At 34.2% G+C, this 15780-nt stretch overlaps 2 protein-coding genes across 2 annotated transcripts; both read right to left on the bottom strand.

The window, feature by feature from the left end:
* Positions 1-1662: 1662 nt before the first annotated feature.
* On the bottom strand, positions 1663-3842 carry LOC132307351 (glucose-6-phosphate/phosphate translocator 2, chloroplastic-like). The gene is made up of 5 exons (XM_059805078.1): positions 3256-3842; positions 2797-3022; positions 2467-2689; positions 2115-2328; positions 1663-1938 (listed from the first exon to the last, which is right to left on the bottom strand). The coding sequence occupies exons 1-5, from the start codon at positions 3778-3780 to the stop codon at positions 1927-1929; spliced, it is 1200 nt and encodes a 399-aa protein (XP_059661061.1). The 5' UTR covers positions 3781-3842; the 3' UTR covers positions 1663-1926.
* Positions 3843-8143: 4301 nt separating this feature from the next.
* Positions 8144-14625, bottom strand: LOC132307348 (homeobox-leucine zipper protein HDG2-like). The gene is made up of 12 exons (XM_059805077.1): positions 14298-14625; positions 12694-12936; positions 12254-12371; positions 11864-12052; positions 11285-11728; positions 11091-11192; positions 10686-10886; positions 10398-10578; positions 10023-10294; positions 9555-9650; positions 9055-9447; positions 8144-8657 (listed from the first exon to the last, which is right to left on the bottom strand). Exons 2-11 carry the CDS (start codon positions 12915-12917, stop codon positions 9082-9084), a joined length of 2193 nt encoding a protein of 730 aa, XP_059661060.1. The 5' UTR covers positions 12918-12936; positions 14298-14625; the 3' UTR covers positions 8144-8657; positions 9055-9081.
* Positions 14626-15780: the final 1155 nt, after the last annotated feature.

The following is a 15780-nucleotide window of genomic DNA, read 5'->3' as shown; positions in this document are numbered from 1 at the left end:
TTGTTGCGTTCTCCCATGGTGATTCTGTTTATAAAGTGTTGGGTTCTGTTTCTTCCATAAATTTGGAGCCTGTTCTTTATTTATTTGTTTTACTTTAAAATTTATATATATTTTTTTTTACTTAATTTGATGCCTTTGTACTATCATCTTGACTTTTGACTTTTGTGCATGTAATATGTTGCCAAGAAAAATCACTTTGTACTCTCAAAATTTGACAAGTATGAAAATGATCTTCAATTACTGTAAATAGGGTCCAAAGTAAATGTATATATAACATGCGGTTTAGGAGATGACATCTGTAAATATGTATAATACTAAAATTGGAAAAAATAAAAATAAAAATTAGGTTGAAAAAGACATGCACAAGTTGGTTGAACTTCAATTGAATGATTTAGAACATGAAAGCAACTCTGACGATTGTTATGCAAACATGGTGGTGTTATGTCATATTTTTATTCAACGGCTTAAATTCATTTGAAATAGAGTCAATGGAGAATATGATTATTTATTTATTATTATTATTTTATTTTATGTCACAAAACAACATTGCATAGGCATCACAATTTCATAGACAAAATGAATATAATAAGAAAAAAATTATCGCACAAGGCAGGCACTAACACTAATATCTCGAATAGTATATATTTAAACAGGTAAAATAAAATTTGATCAAAAAATGAGGTAAGCAGATGATATTATTAATTGGCTTGTTTCTGATTAAGAATGAATCTTCTCGAATTTCTCGAATTTATTTTAGAAAATGTGTGAGCATATCTATGCTTTGAGGGATATTTCAATTGAATTAATTCTGATGCAGATTAAAAAAAAAAAAAAAGTCTGATCAGTGGTAGAAGTATAAATTGATTTTTAGTAAATTGATTAATATTCAGAAATTGCAAGTTATTTGTGAATGGGGATGAGAAGCCCCACCACCATGGGCTTCATTTAATTAATAAGCCATGGACAGGGAAACACTAACCATACTTAAAGAGATTGCTGGTGATATAAAAACTACTGAAAGATCATTTTGGTTACAATATGATTTCAATGCAGTTGATAAGTAACTGAGATTTTAGTTGAAGTTTTAATACTGTAACTTTTTAAATTTGGTCAAATTTAAGTATTTAACTGTTGTTGTCTGTTTGTATTATTTTAATATGCCAAATTTAAGGTCTTTTTGGTGCTGTATTGGAATTTGGATCAAAGGGCAACGTTAAAATAAAAAAAAATAAAAAAAATGCAGGTAATTTGATGAAATGCCGAAACTTAGTCTATAATCCAGCATTTAGGGTACCCACATGGGTTAAGTTGTAATCAGATTAAGCCCTGAATTTGCTAGGTCTTGCCTGGTGCACGTGACTTATGAAATGTTGCGTGTCCTAATGTAGATTAGTCTCATCTGTAAGGGTGAAAATACTTTCACGGTATATATATATATATATATCCAGCATTTGGAATTATGATTGAGTTCAAATTAATTTTTAACTCCATGTAGCTGAATATCCAGTCAAAGTTCAACTCTGAAAAATGAAAATTTGGTCCACCATTATAATCACTATTTGTTAATATGAAAAATGTACTTGATGATTGAAAAAGCGAACAGTTGGATGTTATAACACTGAATTCATCTATGCTGAAAAAAATTCTGATGCCTTGTTCAGATTGAAAGTAACAAGCATGGAATGTTTCTCATTAAAGTAGAATCATTTTACAAGCCTAGTTGACATAAAATACAATAATCAGACTGAGAAGCAATGACAAGGAAAATGAAGAGGCATAAATTTAAATTCTGCAACATAACTAACTGCTCAATACATTACAGCATAGAGAGAAATCTATATTATACATCTAAGCCCTCTTTTAAGTGTAGAATTATATTGTTGATGATTCTCAATTCCCATAGTAATAATGCTCTAGCCGTCCATTCTACTGCTTTGCCTGCAAAAAAAATGCAGTAAATGCAAACGTGTGAAGTTAAAGCAAACGACACAATATTAAATGTAACCAGGTTCGAACACTCGACCCCTTCTTTGAAGAGGAGAGATCATACCATCTGAATAATCAATGTATTATGAGAAGTCGTATTCAATTGTGAAAGAGGAAATCAAATATACCTGCGAATATAGGAAAGTTCCGAAAATTGCAATGGCAGCTCCAAGTGCATTGATGGGGCGGATAGGGGTGTGGAAGATGATGATGGAGGCGACTATGACAGAAATCCTCTTCATGGTGTTCCCAATGCTAAATGTTAAGGGTGAGATTTCATTGAGAGACATGTAGGAGACTTGATTGTAGAGGTGATAGAAAACACTCTGGGCCACCACCCACCTAGAAAACCGCAATTGAGAACATCATTTTAGCAAATGATGCCAAAGAAAACGATGTGTAGCTACTCTCCGCTTTATGTTACACAAGCAAACAGTTTTCAAAACGCATCTACACAATTAGGAATGCGGAAATTCTTACCATACGAATTGGGGTCCAATCATAATGACTGCTCTATGCCAGCCAATTGCCCACATCTGAGGACCCTCCACAGCAATTGCAAATGGGGTGAGAATGAGAAGAGAGAGCATAGAAAGGCAAGCATAGTAGTTCATCCCACCCACAGATTTTCCCTTCATGCCTTTCTTTGAGAAAATGTTCCGAAAAACAAACGCCAAGTTCGATATCATAGCACCCATAAATCCTAATATAAAAAAACAGCAAGTCACAAAATTCACGAGTTAATACAAAAATTAGTATAGTATACAGCAGACAAATACAATTCAAAAACAGTACAGTTTTCTTGCTCACCAGTCATGTTGAAATTGAGCTCGGTGACCGCGGTAAGTGCACAACCTCCGATGATAGGCAGGAGTGACAGGTACACCGGCATCGGAAAAGCCTCACCCATTAGGAATCTCGAGACCAAAACACTGAAAGCAGGCTCACCACTCTTGATAATGTGAGTGAATGAAACTGCAACTTTGGACATACTAACTGTTGCAGCCACATGCCCAATTGTATGTGCCATAGCAACCTATACAACAACAATAACCAAAAGCACACCATCAAACAATTAAAATCCAAAATCAAAGAAATAGAAAACTGTACAAAAATCTGCTCTGTTGATAGTTTTTTTTTAGAACTATTTTTTGAAAAATGTTTGTTAAGTGTCATTTATAATTTTTTAATAACTGTATTTCTGAGTGACAAACAAAGCAAGCCCATAGAATGTAATTAAAAACTAAAACTCATTCTTTCTTTGCTTACAGGAAACAGAGTTTTCCAGAACTCGAAATCGGTCTTAGGCGCTTCAGCAATCCTTGCAGCCCATGAAACCAGCATGATCAGAGACCCCATTGCCAGAGACAGAGTTGAAGTAAGCCAAGGGAATGGAAAGGCATTGAGGACCTTCTTGTTGTAGATATTGAAGACGACATTCAAAGCCCACCATGTTGCAAAGTAGATGCCAATCTTGAGCTTCTGAGCAGGTTCTTGTTGAGCATGTTGCTGTAAATCGATGTTAATTTGTATGGGCTGTGATCTTTGGGCTTCATAAGCATTGCATTGGATTAAAGACACTCGAGGTTTTGAATCTTTTGGTTCATCAAAGTAGCCGAGACCTTTAGGAGACGAAATGCGGAGAGATTTGTGTGGTAGAAGATTGGTTTTGTTGGAGTTTTTGAAAGCGAGGTTGGAGGGATTGGATGAGAGAGATGTGGAAGCCAAGGATTGTTGTTGGAAGTGATCAGAAAGTGTAGCAGTTGCATAGGATTGCTTCAGAGAGCAAGACATGTTGTTAGTGTGTGACTGTGTGTAAAATGTAGTGTCTTAAAATATACCTCCTCCTTTGCTGTGTGTATTTGTAGTGTTTCTTGAAGTGGTGGGCAAAGCATGGAAAATGACCCTTGGGTCTGTGGAGGGTTAACTGTAGTTGTGCTGTCTATCAACCGACCGCAAAAGGCAATTCAAGTGGATTTTCTATTTCTGTTGCCAATTTGGATCTTTGCTGGACGGCATGGTAGACGGCTGTGCTTAACACACAAACCTTTGGTGCAGTACAATGTCTTGGAATATTTCGGAACAATGCTCATTGGCCTAATTGGTAGAGCGCTCATATCAGGCGTTCCCTAATTTGTTAGGGACCAAAAAAAAAAATAATAATAATAATAAAAAGTCTTCCCATTTCTTGAACAAATTATTATTTTTATTTTATTTTATTTTTAGTCCAAACTGTTTGTAGAACTGTTGAAATAGCAAGTGAAGTCAATGATTGGGCTCTTATTGACTGTAGGTTTCATATCTCAGGTTGAGTTAGGCCTGGTCCCTAATTTCATTTAAAATGAGTTGTGTTTCTGTACGATCAGTGGGTACTGTGTGTTACAAGAGATTTGTATTCAAAATCTATTGTTGTCTCAATTTGAATTCAAATGAAAAAAGTATTTGAGTATAAATTTTTTAATTAGCGCAACAAGCAACCAATCCATGATCAGAATCCGACCCATCCCACTGGAAAAAAAAAAAAAAAATTTAAAATAATACTAATAATAATAATTTGTCCGAGTTTTTGTTATAAACTGCAAACAGTGATTGGAAAATAATGTGTGGGTGAACTTGGATTTTAGAGAGTTCTGGACAAAAGAGAGAGACTAATCGAAAGCCCAAATGGCAACCAAAGGGAGTCGAAAGCCCAAAAGGTAACCAAAGGGAGTCGACAACCCAAAAGGAAAGCAAAGGGCCCAAGAAGAGCAAAACCGAAAAAAATAAACATCTTGCTCGTGGATTACTTCAGAAATAAGGATATGGCCCATAACAATTTGAATTTTGACTCGTTATATTCAAGATATTCAATATTTATTACTTTTTGACAAAAATTTCTATTTTATTTCTACATGTCTCAAATTTTCCCTTTTACTTCATAGTAAATTAAATTTCCATACCAAAATTTTAATAGAAATTATAATTTAAAATTTTATTTATAATCTAGAAAGAAATAAATGAAAATTTTCGTTCAGCTTCAACAGTTCAATTATGTCAAATATATCCAAGCACTAAAGACCTTGTGTTTAGTGATATTTCCTTTACTACTCACCCAAAGTGGGTAGTAAGAGTTCAAATTTTCAAATGAGCAAAATAGGTATGTGTGAGTCTCTTATATATATATATATATATATCCAAGCATAAGGTATTGTATCTATTATGTCATTAAAGGTACTACTCTAATAAATTTCTATTTTGATGTATCACTGCAATTTGTCTAACCATTTATTTTCCTATTGTGACTGTTAATAGTAATTCATAAGTAAATAAGCAATATGCAATTCCAACCAATATATCCAAGCATAAGATATTGTATCTATTATGTCATTAATAAATTTCTATTTTGATGTATCACTGCAATTTGTCTAACCATTATTGTATCACTGCAATTTGTCTAACCATTTATTTCCTATTGTGACTGTTAATAGTAACATTAGTAAAGTAACATAATAACTAAATAAGCAATATGCAATTCCAACCAATATTTATTTAGTAGAAAATTTAAGGGTTATAGAGATAGATATCATCCACATTCATGCCATTAAATAAGATGGGCACATCATACAGTGACTGACAATTGTGACACTAAAATAAAATTTTCACTTTATTGAAAAGAAAAATATAAATAAATAAAAATAAAGAACATTCCTCATGGCTTGATTACAAAGAATATGATGTTGGTGTGGTTGGCTTTATTGGCACATTGGGCTTGTGGTACCAATATGCCTGTCCCTTTCATAAACTAGACACCAAACACTATTAAATAATTATTTTATTTTGAAATTAAAATGTGGACACTATAATGCATATAAAATCCAATCTGCAACTTATATATCCTGCATCGATATCATTATTAAAAGAAGTCCCCATTAATTGTCAGATTAATTACATTTCGTTAGGTGAAAATTCTAATATAAGAAGTAATGAACTCAAACATATAAGTAAGACCCATCATTATCTATCTATATATATGTATAAAAGAGAGAGAGAGAGAGAGAGAGAGAGAGAGAGAGAGAGAGACTTTCAAGCATGTACATCTAGTGATGGATAAATTAAGGGTTTTGATAGTTGTTTTTTAAAAGGTAAGTGCTAGTATTATTTACCTACATTAAATCTTGATATATATATATATACACACACACTCACATATTGTTATATACAGTCAATTTTATAAACAAAGTAATATTTAGGCACAAACAACAAAGCAAAACATTGTAACAAGCTATCAAGTACATGATTCATGTTTCAATACTTCAACATGTTTAAGGGTCCATTTGACATGCGTTTTATTTTAGGCGTTTTATTTTTGGCTAAAACAGAAATAGTTTTTTTGCAGTATTAATATTTTGAAAAAAAATCAGAAGCACGTTTGGAAATGATGTACATTTGGGAACGATATTTTGTTGTGGAAATATCGGAAACAGAAATAGAAACATGCAAAATATGGTTTTGAGTCATGAACAGTTGTCAAAATAAGAAAAAATAATTTTTTAGTGTTTTGGTTTTGAGTCACTGTTCACGAAGTGTTTGAGCACTGTGTAAAATAAAACAAGGCCACACCAAACATACTTTTATTGCCATAATCGACATTGTAGTTTGTAACAGTCCAAAAATAAAAATAACAAAAACAAAACGCATGTCAAACGGGGCCTAAAGATTTACTATATCAGTGTGGCTATTTATGGACGGTAAGAAAACATATATTGCTCTAATGGATCGACTTACAAGGTGAATTGAATGGTTATAAATCTCAATTACCAATATTGTGCCAATGATTGGAACAAAGACCTTCCATCAATATTAATTTGATCCTTGACTGATGTTCATAGGCCTTGATTGTAGTCCATTGTTCTAGTGGAACAATTGAATAATTAATGGTGCCATCAAATGTATGATGTGACGTTTCAAATTTTCACAAACCCGAATGTGTCAATGTGACTCGAGAGTTGATCCGATAACGGATTCGGAATGAGGAAGCAAAAAAATATAAAACAAAGTCCTTAGGGATGCACAACATCCTTAGGAAAGCCAAGTGACTTTCCATGAAGTCACAGAGCACAACGAAAACAAAAGCGAAAGCAAAAGACTGAAAATGGACTAAGTGTGCCCCAAGGGCAAAATAGTCAAATCACAATTAGAACAGAAAGATTTGACTCCAAACAAGTCAAATGAGGTTCATACAACCTAATCTAATCATTTCATAACATTCCCAGAGGTTCTAGAAACTTTGGCCAAGAATCCCACAAAACACTCCTTTTCGGTTGAAGAAAAATCTGACATTGTCTCACAAAAAGATGAATAACTCACATTGTGATTTGAATCTGAGAATGGAATTGGTACTATTGGAAAGCTGACTCAAAATTCTTGAATTTAGGCTCAAGAATGACCCCATTTGGATTAGAAATGACAAAGTTATGACAGTTTGAAATTCGAGAAACAAAGCTAGCCAAAACAAGTAAGAGCTGAGAACCAGGGGCATTTAGGTTGACCGAAATGTCATTTCGGTCGACCGAAATGAACCCAATCATTTCAGTAGACCGAAATACAAGGGGGAGGCTACCGAAATGAAGCCCTGAGCTTCGGTAGGCCGAAATAGGGAACCGGTTGATCGAAACAAGGCTAAAGCTACTGTAAAATGCATTTTCAAGGCTTAAATGAACTTTTTTGGACAAAACACAAAAAAGAAACCCCTCTTTAAAATCACGTTTTCTAGATGACCATAATGAAAGGAAAATTTATTAATAATCTCTATTCCCATATTTCTAACAAGTTGAAGGAAGTGAAGCAACTTAAAACTACACTAATCCTTTTCATAATCATTAAATAAACTCAATATTAGTAATCTCTATTCCCATATTTCTAACAAGTAAAGTAAGGTATTATTTTCTCCGTTTCTTCCGTCCAATCAAAGAAAAAGAAGGAATGAGTAGAATGACATTAACTTTAAGTTTTTTCAAAAGATGAAATCCTACTTTCTTCTTTCCCTTCCATTTAATTTTTATCATTCCTACCAAACTAAGCATTAATGTTTACCATTCAAACAAATAAAAAAATTAAGTACTACAAAAACAAAGTGAGAAAAATCAGTAGGCAATAACAAATTAGTAAAACAGAGATGGACTCAGAATTATTAGAGCAAAATATTTCAATAGATCTTAAAATGGGGAAAAGGGGTACATGTCTATTACAAATTTAAGCTTTTCCAACAACCAACACTTTAAAACACACAAACAACAAGGGAACAAACACCAATATTACATAACTGAAATAGCACAATACAAAACGCCCTAGACCTAAGACACGAAAATTAAAATGAAAAAGGTAAATTGAAATTCTCTCTCTCTCTCTCTCTCTCTCTTACTCTATATATATATATATATATAATAAATTCTTCATATATCTTTTACATTGTTTGGAGAAGTCAATACCCGAACCCATATCATCCTTGCAAACTAAATCAAGCTGAAGGGATGACTCCCTGCACACGCACCAAACACCATGCATGGTTCAAAAGGAACACACACAAGGTGCGTTCTTGACTTCTTTCCATCTTCTATATATATAGCTCAGTATCCACCATCTTTCTCTACCATTTTCCCCTTTTCCTCTCCTTATTTTGCTCTATTTTTTTACTGTAATAACAGAGAAGAAAATTCAGTTCGATTTTTGCAAATAATTCAAAGAAAAAAAAATTAACAATAACATTAACTGATGAGTAGAGTAGAGATAGAGAGAGGGGCATGGCCTGCTTGGTTCTGTTTTCTCAAAACGTTTTCTATTTTCGAATAACTAAAAATCAGAGAAGTGTACAGAAATCTGTTTGGGCTTTCTAAAAACTAAAGGGTTGTTATAGTTCTCTAAAAACCTTTTTTTTTGTTTGGTTTAGCTTGAGAACTACTTTAAAAAAAACTAAATCAAGCAGCCGAAGAGTATGCTACTAGCCCTACAACTAAATTTAGAACAAAAGCCAAAAATTTATTAGTGAAACACTAACATGTGATATACATTTCCATGACTAATTAAATTTACCTGCAAATTGAGTCTTATTAATGAAAATCATATGTTGTCGCCTGGCACTGCAGCCTTAATCCGATCCACGGTACAATTGATGAGGTTGTTGACAGTCGCGACAGATCCAAGAGAAAGCTTTGCAGTAGGAGCAGAATCGACCAGAATCTGAAACGCGACAGTCAGTAGAGTTCCACCGGTACCAGCATGAGTGATGCCTCCTGGATTCACTGTAGGTCCATCAGGAAGTATAGCGAATCCTGAGGGAAGAAGAGCCACATAGTCCGGGTCTCCACCGCATAGTACCACATTCATTGCAGTAATATCCACAGGTGCATAGATGACAAATGAGGCTGTTGGGTCACTGGAACTTTCTTGTAGTATCAACATGTTGCTCTGGGTTGAATTGACACTCTGCGAAAAGTTTTTATATAGGTTTAGTTGGTCATTCAATGTTGAACCAATTAACAATAGTGATGAGAATGTAAATTGGTTAGTGAGAAAATGAATCTGCAACTTACATTGACTCGCAATAGTGAGACACAGTTACCAGGTTCTCGGCCATTAGCAATGTGTGCCATTTCTTGAATAGCTCCTCCATTGGAAAGAATGTCCCACTGTGATTGCAGGCATTAAGAAGTGAGAATTACATTTATTATTATGAAATTTCAAGAGATTTTATAGAAGTACATATTGATGAATTATCAAATGTTTATATATGTTGTTCATGCCATGCAACATATCTATAGTACTCCTGAAATTATAACTGATCTACAAAATTGAGAAAAATCCAAATTAATTTACAAAATTGAAGATCCATTACTACTGTTTATGTTATATTATTATCAAACTTTTACTATTTCATGAGCCAAATAAAATGAGTTATATATGACTAAATGTTTTTTTGATCCAAATGGCTCACTTAATCTAAGCATTTTTATACTATAAAGAAGAAGAGGCATTAAGGCTTCAGAATTAACATTATATACCGCATTCCGGGAGTTCTCATCACGGAGGAAATCAAACACAGTCTTTGGTGTAACTGGAAGCCAGAAAGAAGTAGCTGCACTTAGCACAATGCCAGGAGGACGGCCGGGATCAGCAACGCTCTTCCTGGTCATGACCCTAATATCATCAGCTCCGCTTCCAGATAGCGTCGTCCATGTGTGAGCAGTTGAAGCATTCACTCCAGCACAGAAGCTTATTACCATTCTCTCAGCCAGCTTCAACATACTCTTTCTTCCTTCCGTAGTTGTTATCACTTTGTGATGAAAAAAATAAGGATTGTTTCAACATCAATTAGTCCAAAATTTTTATGTCAACATAAAATTTGTTGAGACAATTAGTACTTGCAGTGTAATCACCTGAATGACAAATATCGTTGGTTGGAAAATTTGTTGCCAAAGCACTTGCAAGGCGCTGACATTGTCGATCAAGAGTGGCAATCCAACGCTTTGCCCCAAATGCAAGACCAGAGTGAACTAGGGGCTTGTATAAGTTATGGACACCGCGATCGTCTACTTCAACATGCTCAATCCATGTAACCTAATGGATACATAACCATTTGAAAGAAGAAGAAAAAAAAAAATAATAAGAAGACTAACAATGAAGTAAACTGAAATCACAAGTTGAGTACGTTTAATTGTTGTTACCCTTGAGTATCCATTGGGCATTTCTTGAATGAAACATCCAGATGGCCTTCGCCGGCATCTCATTATTGGACTAGGGCGTAAACTGTCCAGAGAAACATCAACCACTGCCCATGTGCCATCACCATGGTGTTTACAGTACCTAACAAAGTAGTTCTCACGAGTAGGAACAATCGGCGAAGGGACTTGAAATTCAGCAGTCATCTGAAAAATCAAAAGTTTATTATGTACTATGTATTGATCAGATCCAAATTGGACATTTAAATGTCAGAAAATAATTTTCAGAAACTATCAACCCAACAGATTTTTCAACAGTTACTGATCTAAACATGCCCTAGAGTTTCATATGAGCAAAAAAAAAAAGTCAAATTTACAAAATTGATAGTGAAAGTGAAATAAATATTTTACCACTTGCAGGGCACCATTATAATTTCCTGCTACTCCAGTTGATAGGACTTCAAGGGTCATAGCTCTTGAGACGATACCAGAAAACACAGTCGACCATTGATTCTAATTATTGTAAAAGAAAGTGAGAATTAGGTCTAGTATATATCTTCATAACAAAAGCTATTTAACTTTATAAAAAAAATCAAGGGACATACCACATCCATAAGAATCTCAACAAGGCTGCTGTGGTTCATTATAACAACACAAGTTTCACGCGATGATTCGCATCTGAATCCAGTAGGTTTGGGGCCGATTCCTCTTGGAAATATCCTCATGTATTCATCTTCATTTAGCACATAGGAGCTGCTATCAATTACTGGCATCCACAAAGGGTCACCCATTTGTGCCATTCGGGTTAGTTCCTCCATGGCTGCAACCGCGAGCTCGATTATCATTGGCTTATCGGCCTCAGTAGGACCACCACTGAAAGACTTGAGTAGGTCTCCTGCTCCATACAGGTCCTCCACGAGCCCTGTCTGCCCCCCAAAATGGTTAACCCCAAGGTCAAGTGCACGGGGAGTAGCTGGTGGTGAAAGAATAGGGTAGTTCACCAAGGGCTTGCCAACATACTTTGCAGCTATGGCTGCAATGCGATCAATCTAAAACCAAAAGATTTAATCAAAAAAAAAAAAAAAATTGTAACATTGTACATCAACGTTATAACATGCAAAAAAGAAAAAGCAAAAAAAATGAAACAACTATGGACAGGTATGTTTATTAAGTACTAATAGTACCTCTTCTCTTAATCGAACATTTTCTATGCGGAGATGATGTTCGTCGAATGACATCTCTCCAATGGAAGCTGGGCCTCCACAATTGGGACAAGAGGCATTGCCAAAAGCTTCTCTGTACCTCATGTTGTCAGCACGAAGCTTTTCGTTCTCAGCTCGGAGTTGATTGTTTTCAAAGCGCTCATGCTGAGTCTATGTGTCATTAAAATTTCACCAAGAGAGATTGAATTTAGCAGAAGAAATTAACATGAGTAAGGTTGACTAATGTGAAACCACATTCCCTAGAAAAGACTAATTAGACATCGTAACGGTCCCTCCTGATTAGAAAAGTACAAATCATAGAAAATGGGATCCAAATTAATTATGGTATGTAGAAAGTTTAGACTGGAATACCTTCATTTGGGTGCGTTTGTTTTGGAACCAGAATTTGACTTGCAACGGCTCTAACCCTAATTCACGGCTCAGTTCCTTCCTTTGCTTGTCATCTGGGTGTGGACAGTCCTTGAAGAAACTAAAACCACCAAAAGTGAGAAGGTTTCGAGATCAGTTTTATTTTATTTTTTTATAAAAAATAAACAATGTAAAAGCAACCAATAAAAAAAAAATATATATATATATATATAATATATATAGAGATTGAATACTGATGCTCTAGTCGATAATTCAGACCTAACACATCAGCTGAAGGCCTTTATGTTATTAGACATGTTTAAGTGGTCGGGAATCATTAAGCCGAGCTTGAAACATATCTAACAGCAAATAAGCCGGCCAGCAGCTTATCTTTTAGGTTCGATTGAAATAACATTTTCCGTATAGATTTGCTAATATCTTACGACTCCATTTCTTGGATCTGATGCTGAGTGTGGCGGTGGTATCTCTTCTTCTTCCCCGGCTGATTAGGGTCTTGATCATCGCCGGAGGCACCATCTTGGTTCTCACTGCCGGATTTGCCGTCAAAATCTTCGTCTCTGATAGAAGAGAAATCGGTTTCGGATGTGGCTGAACCCATGATGAGTGGGTGTTGAAGCTGTCCTTCCATCATGTTTGGCTGGAACATATCTTTAAAGAGTATTGTTCTGCAAAATAGAAATAATTAGCACTCAAAATAAAGAAAAACAATAACAACAACATTTATATATATATATATATATGTAATAAATGTATATACACACAAACATAGAAGCTAAAACTGATATGGAAATAAAGAAGAGAAAACCCTATCTGATATATAGATAGGTAGTGTGAAATTGAGTGAGCTACAAAAAATTACAGTGTAAATAGAGCTCTATTTTGGTTATCAAAGAAAACCCATGTTGAAAAATGTATGAAAATGAGTAAGAGGCACTTGACCAGGATTAATTTGTAGGGCTAGCTATAATCTCTCTCTCTCTCTTCCCAAGAGAGAAGACCTCAACGCGTTTTTCGAATTTCGAGATGGATTATTCTTAGAAAGGCAAATTGACTTTTACTAATACCCCTTCACTGGCCTTGTAAACCATTTAAAGAAGAAAAATAAAATAATGGTCTGATCTATGTGACATCATGTTACATACATACATATATATATATATATATATATATATATATATATATTGATATAGAGATGGTGATGTCTATGTCATTATGATATATAGAGATGGTGATGTCTATGTCATTATGATATATATATATATATATAAATGGTGAAATGAAAAAAAACACAAGCATTAGTCATAGAAAGTTACAAATTAAGGTTTAACAAACAAGTACTAGTGAGAAGGAGTTGACTTGAACAAGGGTTGGACCTGATGGATATACAGATCCACCAACATACCCATTACTTCCGGTCATCCCAAAAAAAAAACCCTAAACAGTAAAGACGATGTGAGAGAGAGTGTGAATGTGTGGGTGCACACACAAATATATATTCTATCTCTGGGTTGGCATTGTTTTTCTGTCGGTTACTTACAGGGTTGTTTTGAAGTTCTAGTTTTCTCACTCTCTCTGGAGATGTATTAAGAACCTAATTAGTCGGAAAGACTCGAGTGAAAAATCAAGCACTCTCTCTCTATATATAAGATATATATATATTTTTCGTTAAGTATGTGTGTGTGTGTATATATATATATATAATATTTCTCACACAAAAATTTTCTACCTGCAGGAACAAGGTAGTAACGAAAATATATATCACACATGAAAAACAAATCAGAAAGATCACAAATGGTGGATTTGAAAAATCAGTGAAATTAAATGGTGGTTTTAAAAAGAAGTTCTTCACCAAATAAGATACTTAGACCTCAAACCCTATTCAACGGGTTACATCACAAATAGACTCCAAACTCAAACAGACCTTCAAGGATTGGTATCTAAAAACGAAGAAATGTGTATCACCATAGATATATACATATATATATTTGAAGTCAAAAGGAGTTGACTAATTGAAAGAAGAGAGTACTTTGTGAAGCTAGATAACTCTTCGAGAGCTCTTATGAAAAGAGAAAGCTTAGATCTGTTTGTGCACTATTTGAGCATGGTCTGGTCGGTATTTATAGGGCAAGGGGTAAGAAGCAGCCAAACGAGTACAGATGGAGAGATGAGGACGAAATAGAAAGCGATACCAATTCAAAAAACAAGTCAACAAACCAGAGAAGAAGATAAGGAGGAGATGAACAAGAGAAAGGAAAAGAAAGAGAATCAAAATCGAGAGAGAGAGAAAAGAGAATGGCCGGAGAGAGAAGTAGTGGAGGAAAGGGAGGTGAAAGGGGGAAAAACAGATGGAGAAAAATGTGGCAGCGAGGAGTTATTGCAAGGTCTAGAGAGATGGTGCATGGCATTAAATGGAGAAGAGGTGTAATTGCTCTCTCTCACACACACACACGCACACAGTAGAGAGAGAGAGCGTTTGGTGTTAAATTTTCCTACGGGTATACGGTGAAAAGAATGACGGCTACCAAACTATATACTGTAACTTATATATTTCAATATTACTTCCGGCCTTAATTGTTGGGAATTTGCTTTTCAATTCTTTCTATAGCATCATGATATATAGTTTTTTTCTTTCAACATTTGAATTGTGCTATTTTAATACGTATCATCAAAAGATGAATGAACAAAATCTTCTTTGCAGTGACCAATAGACGACGTTTACACACCACCTTTGCACTGTGCGAGGGTTCGAGTATGGTAAAAACAAAGTTACTATGTGAGTTACTTGTCGAGACAACTAAATAAATACTACGTAAAATAAAAATTGTTTTAGTACGCAGAATGTAGTAAGTTAATAAGTTAAAGTCATTGTAAATTAAATTTATTGCGTATAGATTACTGATTTTGTAAATCTTGTCTATCTCAAAAAATTGTCCCAATTCATTAGTTAAATGTAAAAAGTTCATGATAAAGAATTCTTAAGAATATTACTCTATTTAAAATTATATTTATGTAAAATAGTATACCGAAAATGAATTTTTAAATTGTCTAAGCAACAAATTATTTATTTCAATCATGGAAGTTACTAGTGCCATATATTCAAAATGTTTTGTCACCAATTTTCTTGACATTATAAAATGATCGATGATATTACATTTACATGCAGAACAAGTGGTGAAAAAGAATGCCGAAAAATTATTACTTCATAATTATTACATATTTCTCGCACAAACGACAATATATATATATATATATATATATATATATTTGGTAAGTAGGATAGGATGTATTAAAAAATATATATACCACCCGGATCCGTCTTAAAGTAGTTGTCCACTTCGAAAATTCTTGAGTCTCAATTTTTGTAAGTCAAATTTTCTGAAATTAACATCTAATATGGGACAGATATAGTATATAAGTATATAAAAAGAATATGACTAAAAATGACCTCAAATGACTCAAAGATAAAAAGTTGTAGTGAGTCAAAATTTTTGAAGTGGACAACTAATATA

This window comes from Cornus florida, unplaced genomic scaffold, assembly GCF_030987335.1.
Source record: "Cornus florida cultivar Cherokee Brave unplaced genomic scaffold, ASM3098733v1 CherokeeBrave_3.0.0_Hap2_Chr05, whole genome shotgun sequence".
NCBI classification, from domain to species: Eukaryota; Viridiplantae; Streptophyta; class Magnoliopsida; order Cornales; family Cornaceae; genus Cornus; species Cornus florida.
The sequence above is the reverse complement of the archived record's forward strand: the minus strand, read 5'-3'. Positions and strand labels throughout refer to the sequence as shown.

What these genes read in the sequence shown, in the direction of transcription:
- LOC132307351 (XM_059805078.1), bottom strand. Translation starts at nt 3,780, where the DNA reads ATGTCTTGCTCTCTGAAGCAATCCTATGCAACTGCTACACTTTCTGAT. An exon ending in TCTGGAAAACTCTGTTTCCT is followed by an intron (nt 3,023 to 3,255) that starts GTAAGCAAAGAA and finishes GTTGTTGTATAG; the next exon opens with GTTGCTATGGCACATACAAT. An exon ending in GCTCAATTTCAACATGACTG is followed by an intron (nt 2,690 to 2,796) that starts GTGAGCAAGAAA and finishes TTTTTATATTAG; the next exon opens with GATTTATGGGTGCTATGATA.
- LOC132307348 (XM_059805077.1), bottom strand. Translation starts at nt 12,917, where the DNA reads ATGTTCCAGCCAAACATGATGGAAGGACAGCTTCAACACCCACTCATC. An exon ending in ACAAACGCACCCAAATGAAG is followed by an intron (nt 12,053 to 12,253) that starts GTATTCCAGTCT and finishes AATGACACATAG; the next exon opens with ACTCAGCATGAGCGCTTTGA. An exon ending in TGCCCAATGGATACTCAAGG is followed by an intron (nt 10,579 to 10,685) that starts GTAACAACAATT and finishes TGTATCCATTAG; the next exon opens with GTTACATGGATTGAGCATGT.